At 44.7% G+C, this 20,481-nt stretch overlaps 3 protein-coding genes across 7 annotated transcripts in view; 1 reads left to right on the forward strand and 2 right to left on the reverse strand.

Moving 5' to 3' along the window:
- LOC102223573 (multiple epidermal growth factor-like domains protein 11) overlaps positions 1-1,792 on the reverse strand; it is a 94,539-nt gene extending 92,747 nt beyond the window's left edge. Inside the window, exon 1 of one of the 4 annotated variants that reach the window (XM_023332160.1) lies at positions 1,620-1,791. The gene's annotated coding sequence lies outside the window, so the exon portion shown is untranslated. Of the gene's footprint in view, positions 1-1,619 lie in introns of all 4 variants that reach the window. The other 3 variants (XM_023332161.1, XM_023332162.1, XM_023332163.1) reach the window with 3 other exon arrangements.
- A 2,042-nt stretch (positions 1,793-3,834) lies between these two features.
- Positions 3,835-16,162, forward strand: dis3l (DIS3 like exosome 3'-5' exoribonuclease). 2 transcript variants are annotated; one of them, XM_023332598.1, is made up of 18 exons: positions 3,835-4,036; positions 7,139-7,289; positions 7,855-7,983; positions 8,469-8,604; positions 8,673-8,840; positions 8,911-8,989; positions 9,064-9,243; positions 9,308-9,477; positions 10,196-10,357; positions 10,435-10,685; positions 11,152-11,244; positions 11,313-11,601; positions 12,430-12,665; positions 12,807-12,961; positions 13,096-13,286; positions 13,358-13,503; positions 14,472-14,643; positions 15,636-16,162. In XM_023332598.1, the coding sequence occupies exons 1-18, from the start codon at positions 3,907-3,909 to the stop codon at positions 15,945-15,947; spliced, it is 3,150 nt and encodes a 1,049-aa protein (XP_023188366.1). In that variant the 5' UTR covers positions 3,835-3,906; the 3' UTR covers positions 15,948-16,162. The 2 variants fall into 2 exon arrangements, with proteins under 2 accessions (XP_023188366.1, XP_023188367.1); XM_023332599.1 differs by lacking the exons at positions 3,835-4,036; positions 7,139-7,289 and adding an exon at positions 7,298-7,706.
- Positions 16,163-16,260: 98 nt separating this feature from the next.
- On the reverse strand, positions 16,261-20,229 carry tipin (TIMELESS interacting protein). Its single transcript, XM_023332600.1, has 8 exons — positions 20,130-20,229; positions 18,828-18,963; positions 18,662-18,752; positions 18,512-18,587; positions 17,771-17,893; positions 17,635-17,698; positions 16,665-16,859; positions 16,261-16,571 (listed from the first exon to the last, which is right to left on the reverse strand). Exons 2-8 carry the CDS (start codon positions 18,949-18,951, stop codon positions 16,372-16,374), a joined length of 873 nt encoding a protein of 290 aa, XP_023188368.1. The 5' UTR covers positions 18,952-18,963; positions 20,130-20,229; the 3' UTR covers positions 16,261-16,371.
- Between the last annotated feature and the right edge of the window lie 252 nt (positions 20,230-20,481).

A 20,481-nucleotide genomic window follows, 5' to 3' on the forward strand; every position in this document is an offset into this window, starting at 1 on the left:
CAGAGATTTCATAATTTATTTTATTTGTTGTTTTGTTTATTTAAAATGTTTTCAGTAGAAACTGGAAACACTGGAGTTCACAGTTTTGATGCATTTAACCAATTTGGATTTTTCAGGGCTCAGTTAAAGCTGAATTTAATCTGTGGAGAGTTTATTGGAGCATCGCAAAACAAAAACTCAATTTAAAATGCAAACCTGAGAGAGAATTCAAATCAAAGTCTCTGACATGCAAAACGAAACAAACATTTAACCGATTTATCATCAACTATTGGAACCGAAACAGCAGAGAGATCCAAACCACAACCAACCGATCAGAGGAGCCACTTACAACCCAAAGTTAAGGCAAAAATATAGACAGAAAAAAAACTGTACATTTCTGTCAAAAAAACTCTCAAATTTTGAGATTAACCTAAAAATTTTTATAAAAAAACCCCAAGGAAATAACAGAGCTGCAAAAGTTTAAAACGTGAGAAAAAGCTCAGAAATTGTGAGATTAATGGCAGAAATTTTCAAGAAAAAACATGGAAATTTCTGAGTCCAATAAGTCAAAAAGAAAGAGACACAAAATGTTTTAGTTTAATCTCAGAAATTTTCTAGAAAAAACCCTGGAAATTTCTGAGTTTGAAAATACGTACATTTTTCCGATAATCTGAACAAGAACATTTCTGAGCTGCAAAAGTAAAAATTATGCAAGAAAAACCTAAATAAAAATTTTCAGATTAATCTAAAAATATTTGAGAAAAAAAGTTTACAAAGTGGAAAAATGTTCAAATTTTTAAACTAGTTTCCGACTTTTTTTTTTTCTAGAACTTTTTCTTAGATTAATCTAAAATTTTTGACGGAAATTTACTCCGTCATAACTTCCTGATTTACTTGTTGCAATAATTCAAAGCCAACCAGGAATCATGCAGTGAATGAAAGGTCCAGATTCCTGCAGCAGCAGCAGCGCATCCTCTTAAAAACAATTTAATTAAAGTAAAAGCTCAGGAAACATCAGCAGCTGCATTACTTTTATTGCAAGGCCACATTTGTGACAAATGTCTCGGTGACACATGGCTGCAGCGCTACGTGGCGCTCAGCCCGCAGCTTAAATTACTCCGCTAACTGGATGCGGCCATCAGACCGAGCGACGGCGGCGGCGGCGGCGGCGGCATCACCTGCAGCCGTGGACCTGCGTGCTGCTGCGCGGCGCCCCCTGCTGGCGGCAGAACCGAGCCCGCTTCAGGGCATCGATGGAAACAGCAGCAGCGATCAGCCTGACCTGCTGCTTGATTTAAAACAGCAGAACATGAGCGCGGACTGGGACTGGACCGGACCGGACCGGACCGATAAGAGCGCTCTGAGCAAACCGCTGCAGGACGTTCAATAAACTGGAAATGTGTCAAACTTTTAATAACCGCCTTTTAGTTTTATTAATTCATTTCTCTGCTACAAGATTATTGATTCATTTAAGCGCTACAAACAGAAATAAAGTGTATACATATAAAAAGCATAAAAAATATCAGCTTAAATTAAAAGTGCCTCCACTCTGCCGGTTCTGGTCCCGGTTTGTTTCTAACATGAGTCCAAATCGCGTTAAAACAACCAAACAAGCTCCTGGTTCTGGTTCTCCAGCTTACCTGCAGCGGGTTCGGTCCAGAACAAAGTTGGGTCTGACGGCGGCGGGCGGCGGCTCCTCTAGGTGAAGGTTTTCCCCAGAACAAGTCGGTGCTGAAGCGGCACCAAAGTCCTCAGCATCGCTGCAGTTTCCAACTTGAGTCTGAGCTCCGCTGCAGCTTCTCTGCGCGGCGGAGCCGAAGATCAGCGGGCGGACCAAGAGGATTCACCCCCGCTTCCCTCAACCCACCGCAGCGGCTGCAAAGATCAGCAGAGGCGCCAAGAGGACACCCTGCCGTCCAAGAATCGATGCTGCGTTCAGTGAGCCTCGGGAAAGTTGGGTTTTCTACTTACTTTTCTTAAAGCGTCTGTTATATTTGTTATAATTACGACGGTAGATTAGAGCCACTGTAGATAGAAAAAATATATATTTTCTGAGATAAATCTCCGAAATGTTCTAGAAAAAACAACAACATTTCTGAGCTCCAAAAATAAAATAAAAAATTGCAAGAAAAAAATCTGAAATTTTGAGATTAAGCTGAGAAATTTTTCAGAAAAAACTTCGAAAGTTGCCAAAAGTCAAAAATGCTTGACTTTTGAAACTCGAAAATGTCCATATTTTTTTCTAGAAAATTTATCTAAAAATTTCAGATTTATTTCTGGCAAATTTTTGTTTTTCCAAGATCAAAATTCCCCTTCCCCCTCTTTTTTTCTTCTTCTAAGAAGTCAATCAATCAATCAATCAATCAATCAATCAATCAATCAATCAATCAATCAAATTTTATTTGTATAGCACATTTCAGCAGCAAGACATTTCAAAGTGCTTGACATCATTACAAACACAGAAACACAAAGTAATATAGAATCAATCATTAAGTCAAGTTCCATCAATAAATTTGTAATTGATTACATTTCAAATACAATTCTAAACAGGTGGGTTTTTAGTTGAGATTTAAAAGAAGTCAGTGTTTCAGCTGTTTTACAGTTTTCTGGAAGTTTGTTCCAAATTTGTGGTGCATAGATGCTGAAAGCTGCTTCTCCTCGTTTGGTTCTGGTTCTGGGGATGCAGAGCAGAACCAGAACCAGAACCTGAGAGGTCTGGAAGGTTGATACAACAGCAGCAGATCTTTAATGTATTGTGGTGCTGAGCTATTCAGTGATTTATAAACTAACAACAGGATTTTAAAGTCTATTCTTTGAGCTACAGGGAGCCAGTGGAGGGACTTTAAACTGATGTTATGGTCTCTATCTTCCTGGTTTTAGTCAGAACGCGAGCGTAGAAGAAGTGTAGAACTTTAGAAACTCAGACATTTCCAGGGTTTTTTGCAAAACATTTATGAGATTAATTAAATAAATTCTGTTTTTTGGAAGAAATTTATGCCTCCTTCTTCCTATCTACAATGACCCTAATATGTTGTGGGAGACAATTATGGGATTCCAACATGGCGACGCAAATAAATATGGTACTTTGCCTCTTATGAACATAATTTCAAGCTTTACTTTCCACAAACTAACACTACTAACAGTTTAGAGCTGCAGACGCCAGAGGTGGCATTGATTTCAGACGCTCTCTTACGTGAGTGCCTTAATAAAATCAACATTTCAATCACATCTTCTGCTGTTGATGCCATTAGCGGCCATTTTGAAACGCAAAGTCGGCCTTGCAAGTCTTAGTAGACGGAGTTACTCCCAAAACCTGACTTCGGGGCTCGTGCTAGTTGATTTTTTCTAACTGGGAAATTGGAATTTCAGTTTTGACCAAAACTGGAATACTTCATAAAAAGTTAGCTAATCCAACTTTAGTCAATCATAAACAGCAGTTGCCCTAAATGAGCAACATTGTATTTATTGGGGAAAAAATTATGCATTCCAGTTACTTCGGAATTCGTAAATGTATTTGACATCGCACCCAAGGAAACAAAAACAGAAGAGGAAGAAGAGATTTCCAACGTAGTGATGGATTTTCTCAACAAATTTGATCAATGGAATCAATTATTAAAATCAAAATATTTTACTTTGGTACATGTATTTTATAAGATATGGCAAACATTCAAAAATACATTTTTATTTTAGAAATTATTAAAATCCTTCACTTTTTAAAAATTATTTTAATTATGTTTTATTTCTAAAGATCAAGCGATCAAGTGTTCATACTCGGAAGACCGACAATCCGGCAGCACGTGAACGCAACAGAACGCGTAGAGCGTTATGACGTCATGACGCTCCCCCTGACTGGAGTCCGCCTGATTCGGACTTGTTTACATGTGAGAGTTCCTGGTTGAGCCGCGGCTCCGCAGCGGAGTCCTCAGGATGATCAAGACCGAGAAGGTTCTGCACCTGAAGAGCAGCCGAGGCCGGAAGGTTCGGGTGGTTCGGGAGCACTACCTGCGGGAGCGGGTCCCCTGCTTCAGCGCGCTGTGCCAGGCGGGCTGCGAGAACGGTGAGGTCCGCGGGAGTACGGCGGCGGTTCGGGAGCTCGGTTCTGCTGAAGGCCCGGGTTCACTATGGCATGTAGGACATCTCTGGTCCGGTCCGGAGGATAAGACCCACAGTCCGGACCGGAACCAAAACTAGACGAACAAAAATTTCAAGTTAAATTTCCTGTTTGAATGAAATCAATAAGTAAGTTGATCGATCAGTCAGAATGTTTTGCTGAGTTCTAGATCCACTTAGAGGCATCCATCCATCATCCATCCATCATCCATCCATCCATCCATCCAACATCCATCCATCCAACATTCATCCATCCATCATCCATACATCCATCCATCATCCATCCATCATCCATCCATCCATCCATCCAACATCCATCCATCCAACATTCATCCATCCATCCATCCAACATCCATCCATCCAACATCCATCCATCCAACATTCATCCATCCATCATCCAACATTCATCCATCCAACATCCATCCGTCCAACATCCATCCATCCTACATCCATCATCCAACATTCATCCATCCAACATTCATCCATCCTACATCCATCATCCAACATTCATCCATCCAACATCCATCCATCCAACATTCATCCATCCAACATTCATCCATCCAACATTCATCCATCCTACATCCATCATCCAACATTCATCCATCCAACATTCATCCATCCAACATCCATCCATTCATCCATCCATCATCCAACATTCATCCATCCAACATCCATCCGTCCAACATCCATCCATCCTACATCCATCATCCAACATTCATCCATCCAACATTCATCCATCCTACATCCATCATCCAACATTCATCCATCCAACATCCATCCATCCAACATTCATCCATCCAACATTCATCCATCCAACATTCATCCATCCTACATCCATCATCCAACATTCATCCATCCAACATTCATCCATCCTACATCCATCATCCAACATTCATCCATCCAACATCCATCCATCCAACATTCATCCATCCAACATTCATCCAACATCCATCCATCCATCATCCAACATTCATCCATCCAACATCCATCCATCCATCCAACATCCATCCATCCATCATCCAACATTCATCCATCCAACATCCATCCATCCATCATCCAACATTCATCCATCCAACATCCATCCATCATCCAACATTCATCCATCCAACGTCCATCCATCCAACATTCATCCATCCAACATTCATCCATCCATCCAACATTCATCCATCCATCATCCAACATTCATCCATCCAACATCCATCCATTCATCATCCAACATTCATCCATCCAACATCCATCCGTCCAACATCCATCCATCCAACATCCATCCATCCATCCGTCCAACATCCATCCATCCAACATCCATCCATCCAACATCCATCCATCCAACATTTATCCATCCATCATCCAACATTCATCCATCCAACATCCAACATTCATCCATCCATCATCCAACATTCATCCATCCAACATCCATCCATCCATCATCCAACATTCATCCATCCAACATCCATCCATCCAACATCAATCCATCCAACATTCATCCATCCAACATTCATCCATCCAACATCCATCCATCCAACATCCATCCATCCATCCAACATCCATCCGTCCAACATGCATTTGTCCAACATCCACCCATCCATCCAACATTCATTCATCCATCCATCCATCCATCCATCATCCATCCATCATCCATCCATCCATCCATCCAACATCCATCCATCCAACATTCATCCATCCATCCATCCAACATCCATCCATCCAACATCCATCCATCCAACATTCATCCATCCATCATCCAACATTCATCCATCCAACATCCATCCGTCCAACATCCATCCATCCATCCATCCAGCATTCATCCATCCAACATCCATCCGTCCAACATTCATCCATCCTACATCCATCATCCAACATTCATCCATCCAACATTCATCCATCCTACATCCATCATCCAACATTCATCCATCCAACATCCATCCATCCAACATTCATCCATCCAACATTCATCCAACATCCATCCATCCATCATCCAACATTCATCCATCCAACATCCATCCATCCATCATCCAACATTCATCCATCCAACATCCATCCATCCATCATCCAACATTCATCCATCCAACATCCATCCATCATCCAACATTCATCCATCCAACGTCCATCCATCCAACATTCATCCATCCAACATTCATCCATCCATCCAACATTCATCCATCCATCATCCAACATTCATCCATCCAACATCCATCCATTCATCATCCAACATTCATCCATCCAACATCCATCCGTCCAACATCCATCCATCCAACATCCATCCATCCATCCGTCCAACATCCATCCATCCAACATCCATCCATCCAACATCCATCCATCCAACATCCAACATTTATCCATCCATCATCCATCATCCAACATTCATCCATCCAACATCCAACATTCATCCATCCATCATCCAACATTCATCCATCCAACATCCATCCATCCATCATCCAACATTCATCCATCCAACATCCATCCATCCAACATCAATCCATCCAACATTCATCCATCCAACATTCATCCATCCAACATCCATCCATCCAACATCCATCCATCCATCCATCCAACATCCATCCGTCCAACATGCATTTGTCCAACATCCACCCATCCATCCAACATTCATTCATCCATCCATCCAGCATTCATTCATCCATCCATCCATCCATCCAACATTCATCCGTCCATCCATCCATCCATCCATCCATCCATCCATCCATCCATCCATCCATCCATCCATCCATCCATCCATCCGTTTTCAGGATCTGTCCAGAGGTTGTTGAATTTCTTCTCTTGGTTTTTTCCATCATAAATGTTGATTTTTATTTTATTTTATTTTTTTTAATTAAAGACTAAACTATGAACCGGACCTCCTGCTGACCCTGAAAACAAACCCACAGAACTAATCAGAAGCTGCAGCTTCACATGTCAGACGAGTCCAGAACCACCAAGTTCAGTTTCCAGAACCAACGATAATTTCGGGCTTTTCTCTGATACACATCAAGTTTTTATTATGTTAAAAGTTTCTCCAGTTTATTTTAAATCTGTGATGTTTTTTCTGACCCAGATGGTAAAGTTCTGCCCGGAGACCTAACCCACTATGTGGTTCCGGACGCCGAGGTGGTACTGAACTACCTGGAGGTTCTGGAGCTGGTGGAGCTGCAGGGGGTCGTGTTCACGCAGACGGCCTGTCAGGCTCTGCACAGCAAGGGCCGCAGGTAGGAGAACCGAACCAGAACCAGAACAAGCCTCCATAACTCCCGCTGACTCAGCAGCCTCGCCTTCTGCGCAGCGCTGCTCCTGGATCACCTTTTCTATCCCTGCAGAACTCTGCAGGAGCGAGCCGGGTCGGCCTCATTAGACCCGGTTCTGCTGACTCAGCTGTGACCTGCAGGAAGCCGTTAATAAGGAACCCTGCCTGACCTGCGCTTCCACTGCGGTTCGGTTCTGGTTTCTGCTGACTTGGTGGAGGGAACACGTTGCATCACTAATGGGCTGTTAGGTGAATGAGCTGCAGGTTCAGCCCAGAACAGCGTGTAGTGGTGACCTTTGACCTCCTCTGGCCCCAGATTCACCCGGAACGTCTCCCTCTGGATCGGCAAATAGAATCTGAGTTCTGAATCCAAGAAGTTAAAGTTGAGTGGAAGGAAAAATGTGTGCCAAATGTCATTTTCCAGGATCCACCAGGGGGAGCTGTAGCTTGTTGATGGAGGTTTTTTGGCTAAAATCTGTTATTTCTTTCTAGAAAAACCTGAAACATGCCAGAGTTCTGCTCCTCTGCAGGTTCTACAACCGTCTGAGGAACCTGCTGAAAGACCCGCGGCATGACTGCGTCCTGTTTGCTAACGAGTTCCAGGAGTTCTCCTACTGCCCCAGAGAGAAAGGAGAGAGCCAGGAGAAATGGCAGACCAGGTGAGTCCTCCCAGGTGACCCCCAGGTGACCCAAGTAACCTGGGTCAGAGTTCACTGTAAACAAAGTGTAGGATTATAGAATAAAAGGTTTAAATCCAACTTAAAGGGATCCACGATGAGTTAATATAAGCTTCTGCTAATGGTGTTAGCGCTAGCTAATATAGTTAGTTCTACATAATGGCATTAGCTTCAGGTAATGGCGATAGCTCCAGCTATCAGAGCTGGCTCCAGCCAGTGGCGTTAGCTCCTGCTAATAGTGTTAGCACTAGCTAGAGCTAACACTATCTAGGAGTAAGTTCCTGTTCATGGTGCTACCTGGAGCTAATGATGGCATCCCTAGTTGATGACATTTGCTCCTGCTACTATTGTTAGCTTTAGCTAATAGTGTTGTTGTGTATCACTTTAAGATCAGGTCTGTTTGCTGGACCTGTAGATCAGAACCTGTGTGTGTGTGTGTGTGTGTGTGTGTGTGTGTGTGTGTGTAGGTGTGTGTACGCCGCCGCTGTGTGGTACTACAACCACCTGGCTGGGATGATGAACCTGGTGATGATCACTGAGGACTCGGACGCCGTGTCCCGGTTCAGCAGCCTCAACTCCGGAGTCTACGTCATCAGCGTCCAGGTGGGGATGTTCGGTCGCCACAGCAACCACCCAGGTGCGACGCTCATCTTCACATTCTTAATTTTCAGGAGTACCTGCAGAGCTTCTGGCCGGCGCTGCAGGCCGCCCAGGATCTGTACGGATCCGTCCGCCAGGCGCTGCAGGAGAAGGAGGCCGACAGCTCGCAGAGGGAGTTTCCAGAACATTTACCTGCTCAGGTTCTGGAGGCCGGGATCAAGTCCGGACGCTTCGTCCAGGTCTGGACCTGCAGGTATTCTGGTACAGGATGTGCTGATGGAGCTCCTGATTGGACCGTTTCTCCTGCAGGGAACCCTGAACGTGAGCAAACACCGCGCTCAGAACGAAGCCTTCGTCACCAGCGACGGTTTGTCCTCTAAGAGCCCAGGTGAAGGTCGTTGCTGTCAGGTGAGATCCTCCAGGTGAAGCTCTGAGGTCACTCCTCCTCTCCTCCTGCCTCAGACCTGAGCGCCGGCGTGCTGGTGGCCGGTTCTAAGAGCCGGAACCGGGCCGTGCACGGCGACCTGGTGGCGGTGGAGCTGCTGCCCAGGGTCGAGTGGCGAGGGAAGGTCACGGCTCTGAGCGAAGGGCTGGCGGACGAGCGGAGCGGGGACGACGACGAGATCAAGCCCATGCCGACAGGTGGGGGGAGGGGTTCTGCCGGGCTGGGTGGGTCCATGCAGGTTCTGACCTCTGACCCCGGCAGGTCGCGTCGTGGGGATCCTGCAGAGGAACTGGAGGGACTACGTGGTGACCTTTCCCCCCCGGGACGCGGCGCAGACCCAGAGCCGGGCCGCCCAGCGCGTCCTGGCCGTTCCCTGGGACCGCCGGATCCCCAAGGTCCGGATCAGCACCCAGCAGGCCGACGCGCTGCAGGTCCGGTCCGCTTACAGAAGCAGAAAATATCCGCTCGTTATGCCTGTTACCATGGCGACAAAACTTTTTATTCTGGTTTAATTTTGGTGTTAATACCAGATTTGAACCTGGGATCAGTCCTGGATTTATTATTGTTTTTGTTACAATACAATAAAAAATAATAAAATCAGTTTAATCCTGATTTTATTCTGATATTATGAATTTAATTATTGAGTTTAGTTCTGGTTTAGTCGTAGTTAATTTATGGTTTTATTGATGTTTTGTTCCTACATTTAAATCCAGTTTTAATCCTAGTTGTCTTGTTTTTATTTAGTATTTAATTATTTAATTCTGGTTTTATTCCAACTTTATTCTGATTTAGACCTGGTTTGAGAAGGTTTAGACGTAGCTAATTTATGGTTTTCTTTTTGTTTTATTTTTTGGTTTTAATCCTAGTTTTATTCTGGATTAAATTAAGATTTAATTCTGGTTTCACTCTTGATATTTAATCCTAATTTAAGCGGAGTGCTGCTGCTCTCCAGCAGGTTCAGCTACATGCCAGACTCTACACACTAAATTAAAGGTCAAAGGTCATGTCAGCCCAGTTAGGAAAAGGAACCGTTAGTGATTAAAGCTGGTGGTGTAACAGGAAAGAAGCTCTGGTGTAAATGTTGGGATTTGGGTTCTGAAATCAGCCGGTTCTGGTCGCTAAAGCCGTCTGGTTCGGTTCCCCCTGCAGGACCACAGGGTGGTGGTTCGGATCGACTCGTGGCCCAGCACATCGCTCTATCCCAACGGACACAGCGTGCGGGTTCTGGGCCGGGCCGGGGAGCTGGAGACGGAGATCCAGACGATCCTGGTGGAGAACTGCATCCACGTGCCGCCGTTCTCCGAAGCCCAGGTGGAGATCGGAACCGGTGGTCAGCTGGTGACCGGGTGCCATCGATCTGAGCGGGATGTTTCCCTGTGGTGTGGCAGCTCAGGGAGATGCCAGTGAATTCCCCGGAGAAACCGTGGGCGGCGGATCCGGCCGAGGCGGCGGCGCGCCGGGACCTGAGGCGGACCCACCTGGTGTTCAGCATCGACCCGCGGGGCTGCGAGGACGTGGACGACACGCTGTCGGTGCGGCGCCTGGCCGGCGGGAAGCTCCTGGAGCTGGGAGTCCACATCGCCGACGTCACGCATTTCGTCAGGGAGGAATCGCTCACCGACCTGGAGGCCCGGTCCAGGTAGGACTCCAGAACCGGCGGGCAGCAGCTAATCTAACAGCGATCATTCGTTCACCAGACAAACTCCTGAAGTTTCTGTTAAAGGTTCAGAAGTTTTTTATTTAAAGAAATTGATTTGAAAAATATTTCTCTTATTTTTTTAACTTATATAAATTATTATCATTTTGATCCTTAAAACATTAAAATTTCCATGTAATTTTATTTATAATCTGTCTAATGATATTATTACTAAATATTAAATGATTGATAAATTGATCAGTCACTTTTTAACAGATATGTTTTTACTCAGTTAATTTCTTGGTCGGCTACTTTTTAAAATATGTTTAAGTATTGCTGCTCTTACTTTAGTACAGTTTTTGGTTTCTCCTCTGGTTACCGTTTACATCCTTATTGATTATCTTGTATGAATAAATATGGTTAAAACATTCTGTTTTCTGGATGAGTTGTGTTCATGTTTCCCTCTTAGAGCCACCACCTACTACCTGGCGGACCGCCGCTACGACATGCTGCCTGCTGTCCTCAGCGCTGACCTTTGCTCCCTGCTGGGCGGGGTCGACAGGTCGGTTCTCTCTGCTCCTCTGCTCACCGCCGTCTCCATCGGTCCCAACGCCGTCCTCTGGTTTCCAGGTACGCCATGAGCGTCGTGTGGGAGCTGGACGCTCAGAGCCTGGCCGTCACCAAGGTGTGGTTCGGCCGGACCCTGATCCGCTCCTCCTACCAGCTGCACTACGAGCTGGCCCAGGCACTGCTGAACGGGGAGGAGGTCCAGGTTCCTGAGCTGGCCCGGCTCGACCCAGAGGAGCGGGACGCCAAGCTGAGCGAGCTCATCCAGGCGCTGGAGACGCTGACGCACATCGCCAGACACCTGCGGGCTCAGAGGGACCGAGGAGGAGCGCTGGAGCTGGAGGGAGTGGAGGTACAGACGGACATTTCTGCTGGGTTTATCTCCTGAGATTTCTGATTAATTACATTTCTTATGTATATATATATTTTTGAAAAACTCAAAATACACATCTACATGAATCCAACTTGCAACAAACTGATAAAATTATTTGTGATCGCATTATTTTGTTTATTTACTATTGATAGTTCAAGAGATTCAATAATTGTAATACCGAGTGACACCACCGGGTGGCGGTGCATCTGTTGCCCTGTTTTTCCAGTTACAAGCAGTAAAGTCTTAACTTTGTCTAATTACAGGGTGGTAATGTATGAAGTTATTATTAAATAAAAATGTTTACGTATTAATTCGTCCTATGTAAACTACGTTTTGAGAGTAAACTGTTCTGGCTTTGTTTGCTGCTAAGCTAACGCCGAAATGCTAACTGCTACCAGCGAATGAGACCCGATACCTGCTACAGAGGCGTAATGCAAAAAATCCCGACATATTTATAAGTAAAATATCGTATTACAGTTCACTCAATACAAGTAATAGACTTTTTTATTTCACGGTTTAAATAAGTGAATACAAATTTAATGGCCCAGAAATGTTGGATTCATGTAATGGATATTTAAAGACATAACAGAAACAAAAACAATAAACAGAAAAATATATAAATCAGAAACTGACCTCCATGTTGAAGACCTCTGGTGGAGCATCAATCTCAAATGATTCTGGTTTAAACCCAGTAGAAGGTCAAACGTCACTGAGATCATTTTGAACGTTAATCAGTTTTTTTCTGTAGCAGAAGAAGAAGAATCCGTTTCTGTGGTGGATCACAAGTTGCTCGCTCCTCCTCCACAGGTCCGAGCCCAGCTGGACCAGGACAAGAACATCATGGCGCTGGTTCCTCGCCAGCCCCTGGAGGTCCACGAGACCGTGGCAGAGTGCATGATCTACGCCAACCACTGGGTGGCGCGCAAGATCCAGGAGGCCTTCCCCTACCAGGCCCTGCTGAGGCGTCACCCGCAGCCACGCCAGGAGCTGTTCAGCCAGCTGGTGGACACGGCCCGGGCCAGGGGGTTCTCCATCGACACCAGGTGGGTTCTGGTCCGCTCCCCACCCGTCTGCCGGCTCACCACCTGGCCAGAGGTGGAGACCAGCAGCAAGGGAGGAGTTTGATGGAAAAGAACTAATTTTTACAGGATGTCCATAAAACCTGAATTCTGACTCTCCTGCAGGACCAACAAGGCCTTGGCGGACTCTCTGGACCGAGCCGTGGACCCCGAGGACCCGCTGGTGAACAGGCTCTTCAGAATGATGGCCACCCAGGCCATGTCTCAGGCCGTGTACTTCTCCACTGGTGCTCAGCCTGAGGACCAGTTCTACCACTACGGTAAACCAGTTTTACCGCTATGGTAAACCAGTTTTACCGCTATGGTAAACCAGTTTTACCGCTATGGTAAACCAGTTTTACCGCTATGGTAAACCAGCTCGGCTCTTCCTGATTGCCTCATTTCTGCTCGTCAGGTCTGGCTCTGGACCGCTACACTCACTTCACCTCCCCGATCCGCCGCTACGCCGACATGGTGGTGCACCGCCTGCTGACCGCCGCGCTGCAACTGGAGCGCGGTGGTCAGCAGGGGGCTGAGCCTGGCAAACCGCCGGCCGGCAACAAAGACATGGAGGAGCTGGCAGAGCACATCAACAGCAGGAACCGGGTGAGCGGCTTGTTGGGTCTGGGCGGTTCTGTGCTTCCTGAACGTTGTCTGAGTTGTTGTGACGTCGGCAGGCGGCCCAGCGAGCCCAGAACCTTTCCACCGGACTCTTCCAGTGCCTCTTCTTCAAGGAGCGCGACCCGGAGACGGACCCGCGCTGCGTGGCCGACGCCATCATCTACTCCATCAGGGACAACGGCGTGCTGGTCTTCATTCCAGAGTAAGGAACTCTTCCTCTATTGGTCTGCTGTTCCAGTGACAGAAGAACATTTCCTCAGCATGATTCTGCCACCGCCATGCTGGACACTTAGTTCAATGTTCTTAGGTTTTAAGCCTCAGGACCTTTTTTTTCCTGGTAGCATCACTTCTGTCAAGTTGGGTCCCACCAAATGAAATGGACTAAATTTTACAGATTTCACTACATTATTCATTCATTTTTGTCAGTTCCAAACTAAATATTTAACTTACTAGCTAAATATGTAGTAAGCAAGTTAAATATATAGTTTGAAGCTAATTATATAGATTGCTAGCTAAAAATGTACTTTCAAGCTAACTATTTAGCTAGCAACCTAATTATTCATTTGGCCAGCTACATTTAGTGTTAAGCTGAACATTTAGTTTAAGCTCAATGTATAGCTTGCAAGTTAAATATTTGGTGTTTAGCTTAAAAGCTAAACAGCTTGAAACTAAATTTAGCTGCCTTACAAGATATTTATTTTGGAGATAAATATTTAATTTGAGCCAAAATATTAAACTTGGTAGCTAAAAAATTTGTTTCAAGCTAGCTAAATATTTAGTATCAAACTAAATGCTTAACTTGCTAACTTTGTATGCAGTTAGCAATCTAAATAAACATTTTACTAAATAAATATTTACCTTGCTAAATAAAAATATTTAGTTGCAAGCCAAACATTTAGTTTGAAACTAAATATGTAACTTGCTTTCAAAATATTTATTCAATTATTTTGCTTCAAGCTAACTAGTTAGCATACCAAGTATTTAGCTTGCTAACTAAACACTTACTTTGAAACTGTGATATTTATGAATGAGTAATACGGTGAAAACTTGACTTTAATAAAACTTGTTTTACTTACACCAGGTTCTAAATAAGTCAAATTATTGTGACTGTGACTTTAAACCGGTTTCCACAGAGGAGCTGTGACTCCAGGTGTGCTGCTGTTTTTACAGGTACGGAGTGAAAGGTCCGGTCTACATGAGGAACAAGGAGGGCCTGGTGGTGACGGCCGGCCCGGACGGTACCTGTGAGTGGCAGAGCGGCTCCGTTCACCGCCACTCGGACCACATCACCACCACGTCTGGCTGTGGCAGCGCCACCTTCAGGTTGTTTGACCACATCACGGTGAGCCAACAGAAACACCTTCCTCTGGGCACAGAGGCGCTACGCTGACCCGACAGCAGGGGGTCGTTCCAGGTTTTGACCCGTTGTTAAATTGCAACACTAAACAAAGTTAAAGCTTTGATGATCCTCGCACCAAAACCTTTTAATAAAAAACTAAAGTGTTTTTCAAAGTTGGCCTGTTTTCATTAAGCAACTTCAGTTTTGAAATGTCAGGTTGTACAAATATATGGTCAATGGAAACGCAGCTCCTGTTGATTATCCCCAGTAGCAGTCAGTCTTGCAGCGACTCTAAAGAGGCCTCTGACTTAACATGCCAACAGCTCAATATCTGACACCATCTGCTGCTAATCTGCCTCATTTGCTTCTGCTGCTCCTCTTTAAATCTCTGTCTGGTTGTTTGGTTAGAAAGCCGAGCAGAGATGTTAGAGTAGGGGATAAGATCAGTTGAACGCCATAATAAATGTAATACTCTGGCTGGGTTCTGTTTTTGACTTTGAAGTTCATCCAGTTTGTCTGACAGTAGAGCTGAGAATTTATTGTATTTATCATGTTTTAATTAATTATTGTCACAATAAATTCCAATTAATGTTTAAGAAAACACAAAACTGTTCTTGCTGTCAGGATTGATAGTTTAATATTTCCTCCAGTTTGTTCAATAAATGTGAAACCACGGTTACCGTCTGCAGGTCAGAGGTGAAGCTCACGCTGATTAGTGCGTCTGCTGTGCTGAACAAACGTTTCACACATGGGAACCTTTTTCAAGAGCAGATTTGTGTTTGTAGGACTGTAATTGCTGTGACACAATTACCTAAAAAAGATGCAATAGTTATCGTTTCCACAAAATATAACCAGAGATCTCCTGTTGCTCATTATAATGAGCTACACTGGGACTTGGGGTCAAAGGTCAAGCGTATCTTCAGACTTACTGTGAGGAATAAAATGGGAACATTTAATATTCCAGACGGTCAGAACTCTCTTCGTCCCGTCCCCAGGTCCGGATCTCCGTCCTCTCCACTAACTGCCACGCCGACACGCTGACCCTGCAGGTCATCAGCAACCAGCCGCACCTCGGCGCCGCGCCGCAGCGGCCCGGTTCGCCGCGCCGCAGCCAGCTGGTGCAGGAGGTGGTGCGGCTGGCCGGGGAGGCGCAGGAGAAGGCAGCGCGCCGACCCGAACTCTCCAAGGAGGAGCGGGAGTTCCGGCAGAGCAGAACCCCCAACCTGTACTCCCTGCTGGAGGAGATCCGGGAGCTGGCGCTGATGGACCCAGACGCCGCCGCACGGCCCGGCACCGTGACGGCGTAGAGGACGAGCCGCCACAGAGCAACTCGTGAGGTTTAGACCCAACGGTCCAGAACCGACAGAAACCAGCAGATGAAATGTGGGAAATGTTTTGGTAGAAATGTTCTGGTTCTGGAGGGAAAACAATTCACCATCAGAACATGAACTCTGACCCAGTTTCATTAAAATCAACTGTTTATTATTATTGGACATTTTTATATTAAAATAACTTGAACACAGAACCGGCCCGTTTTGGTTGTTTTCTAGTAAAACAGAACCTGTTACAGTCCACTCCTCTGCCATGGACCAGAACCAGACCAGAACACAAACATCCAGGTTTAAACTAAAATGGCAGAACTTTTTCAGGCTCCAGCTCAGGAACCAGGAAGGTTCTGTAGTTTGGTTCTGGTAGAAGATTCTGTTGCAGAGATCCAGTTTTTGACACACCTCAGGGTTGGGAGCTTGGACTTTTTTCTTTCTCATCCTCAGCAGGAAGTTCTGCTGAAGGGTCGGGTTCAGAAACCTCAGGTGGAGGAGTCTTTGTGCTGCCGGACGGATCCGGGTCCAGATGTTCTCCTGGCTTCTGGTTCTGCTCAGTAGACCCGTTGAGATCTGCTCTGAGGTCACTTCCTGTGTCAGCCTGGGGCTCTGAAGGATTTGAGGAAACAGAAAAACTTCCTAAGTATTTTTCGGTGGATGGTTCTGAGCGCCCTCTAGTGGTTCTGGGTGGAACCGTCTCACCTGTCTGCTGCTGCCGGGCCAGTCGCCTCTCCAGCGCTCGCTGCCGGTTCTGCTCCATCCGCCGGCGCTGCTCCTCGGTCAGGGAGGGAGGAGCCGGGACCGGGGTGGAGTGGACCGGACCTGGAGGATCGGTAAAGGAGGCCTGGCTGATGACCGGATCGGGATCCTGGAATCCAGCCGGCGGCTCCTCCGCGCCTGGAAACGAGAGAAATCACCTCAGATCCAGAGTGATGCTAATTAGCTTTGATGCTAATTAGCATCATTAGACATGTGAGGGATGAAACAGAGTTCAGTCTTACAACGTTATTTTACTGATGCAAACAAAACTTTAAAATACAGTTAAAAATGTTTGAACAAACCATTGCTTCATCATGTTACAGATTAACAGATGAACTTATTGGCTGCAAAGTATCATGAGCTCCTGGAATGTTTTTGCAAAATGAAATCAGTTTCTGAATTTAAACATATTTTTGAGCAGCCATTGGTGTTTCCAACAATAAAATTTGGAATAACTTAGAATTATGGTCACATGTTATGTGTTTTAATGTATCATACATAGATGACATTATTTTGCCTGGATATATTTTATTGCACACTCTCTCTCATAATTAAGATTATTTACTGAGTTTATCAGCAAAGTTTCGGCCCATGAACTACATGTAGTTAAAACTCCAACCACTAGAGGGCATCAGAGGACTTCAAATAGCAACCTTATCATGAGGCAGATGCATCAACCAACATTTGTAATATTTATACATCTCCAGTGAAGGAGGTAGAAGCTAATTAGCTTCACTAGCCCATCAGGGGTTAAAGGTCAAAATTATTTAAAATTGACTGATTTTCATATATAAAACCAGCATTATAAGAAAAGTTTGGACACTTTTTAAATCACATTAGTTACTGAAGGTCCAGTCCGACTCATTCAGCCTCTGCAGCAGCAAGAATCAGACTCAGGTCCAGTCCGTCTCACCTGGTTTGTCCATGAAGTCTTCGTCCGTGAGGGGCATGTCCAGTCGGATCCGTTTGAGGCAGGTCTGCGGCAGAGAGGAGGAACCCGTTAGAACCCGTCCTGCCCAGAGGAACTCTCCCTTCCTGCTTCAGCCCACCTGAACCTCCTTCTTGCTGCCGAGCTTCTCCACCCTGTCGATGAAATCTTCAAACTGCAGTTTGGGGAAGAGCCGGTGGGCCCAGTTCTCCATCTTCTGCATGAGCAGCCGCAGGTCCTCCGCCTGGCCAAAGAGCCGGCCGGGTCCAGACGTCCAGCAGGAGCAAACAGGATTCAATTAAACGCGATCAGAAGAAGAACAAAGACTTTTATAGATGAGACATTTTAGATCCAACAAAAACAGCTGGATATGGAATATTTTAAAGGGGTACTGTTATGTATTTTACAATGATTACATTTTATAGCATAATGACTTTGTTATTTAGTGCCTTGAAATCGGGTCTGTCTCTTTAAAAGTTCCTGCTCTTCCTGAAGCTCCGCCTCCAGGAAGTCGTCCCATCATGGCTCCTCTATTAACCCTTTAACATTTCACCAGCGCTGCTCTGAGCAGCAGCTGCTGTAACGAGCGCAGCAGTTCCACCAGCTGTTTGCTAATTGCTGCTGGCTAGTCTGAAGGAGCTAGGCCTCAAAGGCGGGGCTAAGTCCACCCAGGCGTTTTGCAACTGAATGGTTGCCTTGGAGATTAAAGGATTTCTCAAACATAAAAGAATCAAAGCAACATGATGAAGGAAAAACTTTACAACATGATAAACAGATCAAAAAAGTCTGTTTTCCATGATACTGGCCCTTAAAAATGTTTATTTTTTAGCTAAATGGTGACTAATCAATCCTTGTTTCTCACCTCGTGACCTTTGCCCTTAAAGAGAGCGTTGGCGAACAAGGTCCGCAGAGCCGGCAATCCTCTGTCTGAAGTGAGCCTGAGAGGAAACGACATCAGTCATGAGCGTCCGGATTAACCACCAGAGCAAAGCGACCTGTTATGATGGGAAACCTGTGGGAGTCCAGCTTTGGCTGCGGCCTCTTCACTCCTTTCCTCTTGGCAGCCGGAACGTCGGCCAGCTTGGACACCTCGCCCTCCTCAGCTGCAGCACAACCACAGGTGGCCGTCACCAGATCGTCACGTTTATCTCCGCTGACATTTAAAAACGAACTCTCACCTTCTCCAAACGGGTCGCCCTGCGACTGAGCTGCTCCAGGGGACAGAGGGGGAGGAAGAGGAGGGAAAGCTTCATCCTCCAAGTTGGAGAAGTCGCTCATCCCGTCGTCCTGTTGGTCATTCATGGCGGCTGAATCCTGAGAGAAAACAAGCCCCTGCCATCAACTTTAAGATTTAAACTGCTAAACACTACAGTCGAATATTTACAGTTTTTAATGAGGTTTTTATGTTCAATCACAGTATCAGGAACCATCTGGAATAAATATAATGCAAACAAACTGAGTCGATAATATATCTGATCTGTTGGATGGATGAGATGCTAGAAATACAGTGATGAGAAAGTGATGAAATACGAGGAAAACAGATGAATATGGAGTCACGATATTCAGTAACTAGTTTTCTGTACGCTGTGCAGCTCTAGTTTCTGTTTCATTTGTATAATTTACATATTACATATACTTTTAATTCATGTCCTACATATTCAAATATTTCATTATTCATTTATGTTTGATCTTTTTGATTTTATTTTACTTATTTGTGCTTCATTTAATTTCAAATATTCTTTTATTATATAACCTCCACAAAACTAGTTTGTTACATTAGTTATTGTACTATTTTATATTTTATGTAATTTAATAATTTTCTTACATTTCATTTATTTTAATTTCTTTTTTATATGCTTTATTTATTTATTATTTCTTCTTTGGAATCTTTAAATTTTTCTTTACCATATATTTCATGATTTTATTCAATATATTTTATTTATTTATCTTTATTATTTTATTTTGTAGTCCAATTTAAAGTGCCTTATTTATTTGAGTATTTTTTACATTTATTGTGCTGTATTTGTTGCTGCCTCTTTCCCAGGACTCAAGTAACTCCTGGTTTCAACCAGAGTAAACGCACATCTGTTAAAAGTGTTTACACTGTAATTCCCTTCCTGCACTGTAGATGGCGGTAATACACCGCTGTGGAGTCCCCAGAAGAAATAACAATGAAGGCGGTAAACACTAAAAAAAAACCCAACAAAACAAAGAGAGTAACATGTTAACCGGACACAGAACCGATATTTGGGTTAGTTCCGATAACTCGCCTCAATACAGAAGACATGAAGGTGTTAAAAGTCTTCTTTGTTTGGCCGCTGAACCGAACATGACAGTAATTCAGACACAAACTGCGGATAAATGTGCTGAAATAAAAACCAGCGGCGGCCAGAGAAGGCCTGAAACTAATAAAACGTTCGGTCTTGACCCGGAGAAGAGCCTTGAGAGGACTAAAACTGTGAAATGAAACTATAATGTACCTTTTGATGAGCTGCAGCGCCAGAGAATCAGAGAACCCGCCACTGATGCGCCTTCTTCTTCTGCAGTTGACATGAGAAGCCTGCAGCACTGCTGCCACCCGCTGGATTCATCAGGTTTTACATGCCGGGACAGAAAACGAATCCCAGCAAAAATGAATGAAGTTACCAGGTTCTCCAACTAATTAAAAAATACTACTAGGCTTACGAAGAGTTAATCCTGTCACTGTTTATTATTCTTGGCTTATAGGCTGAATCTGTCCTGTATTTTTGTCCACATCAGGTTGGACTTAATTATTCTGGAACCTGCTGATAAATATTAGGTCATTTTTATTATGTCAATTTTAAAACCTGC

This window comes from Xiphophorus maculatus, chromosome 4 (genome assembly GCF_002775205.1).
Source record: "Xiphophorus maculatus strain JP 163 A chromosome 4, X_maculatus-5.0-male, whole genome shotgun sequence".
In the NCBI taxonomy this organism is placed as follows: Eukaryota; Metazoa; Chordata; class Actinopteri; order Cyprinodontiformes; family Poeciliidae; genus Xiphophorus; species Xiphophorus maculatus.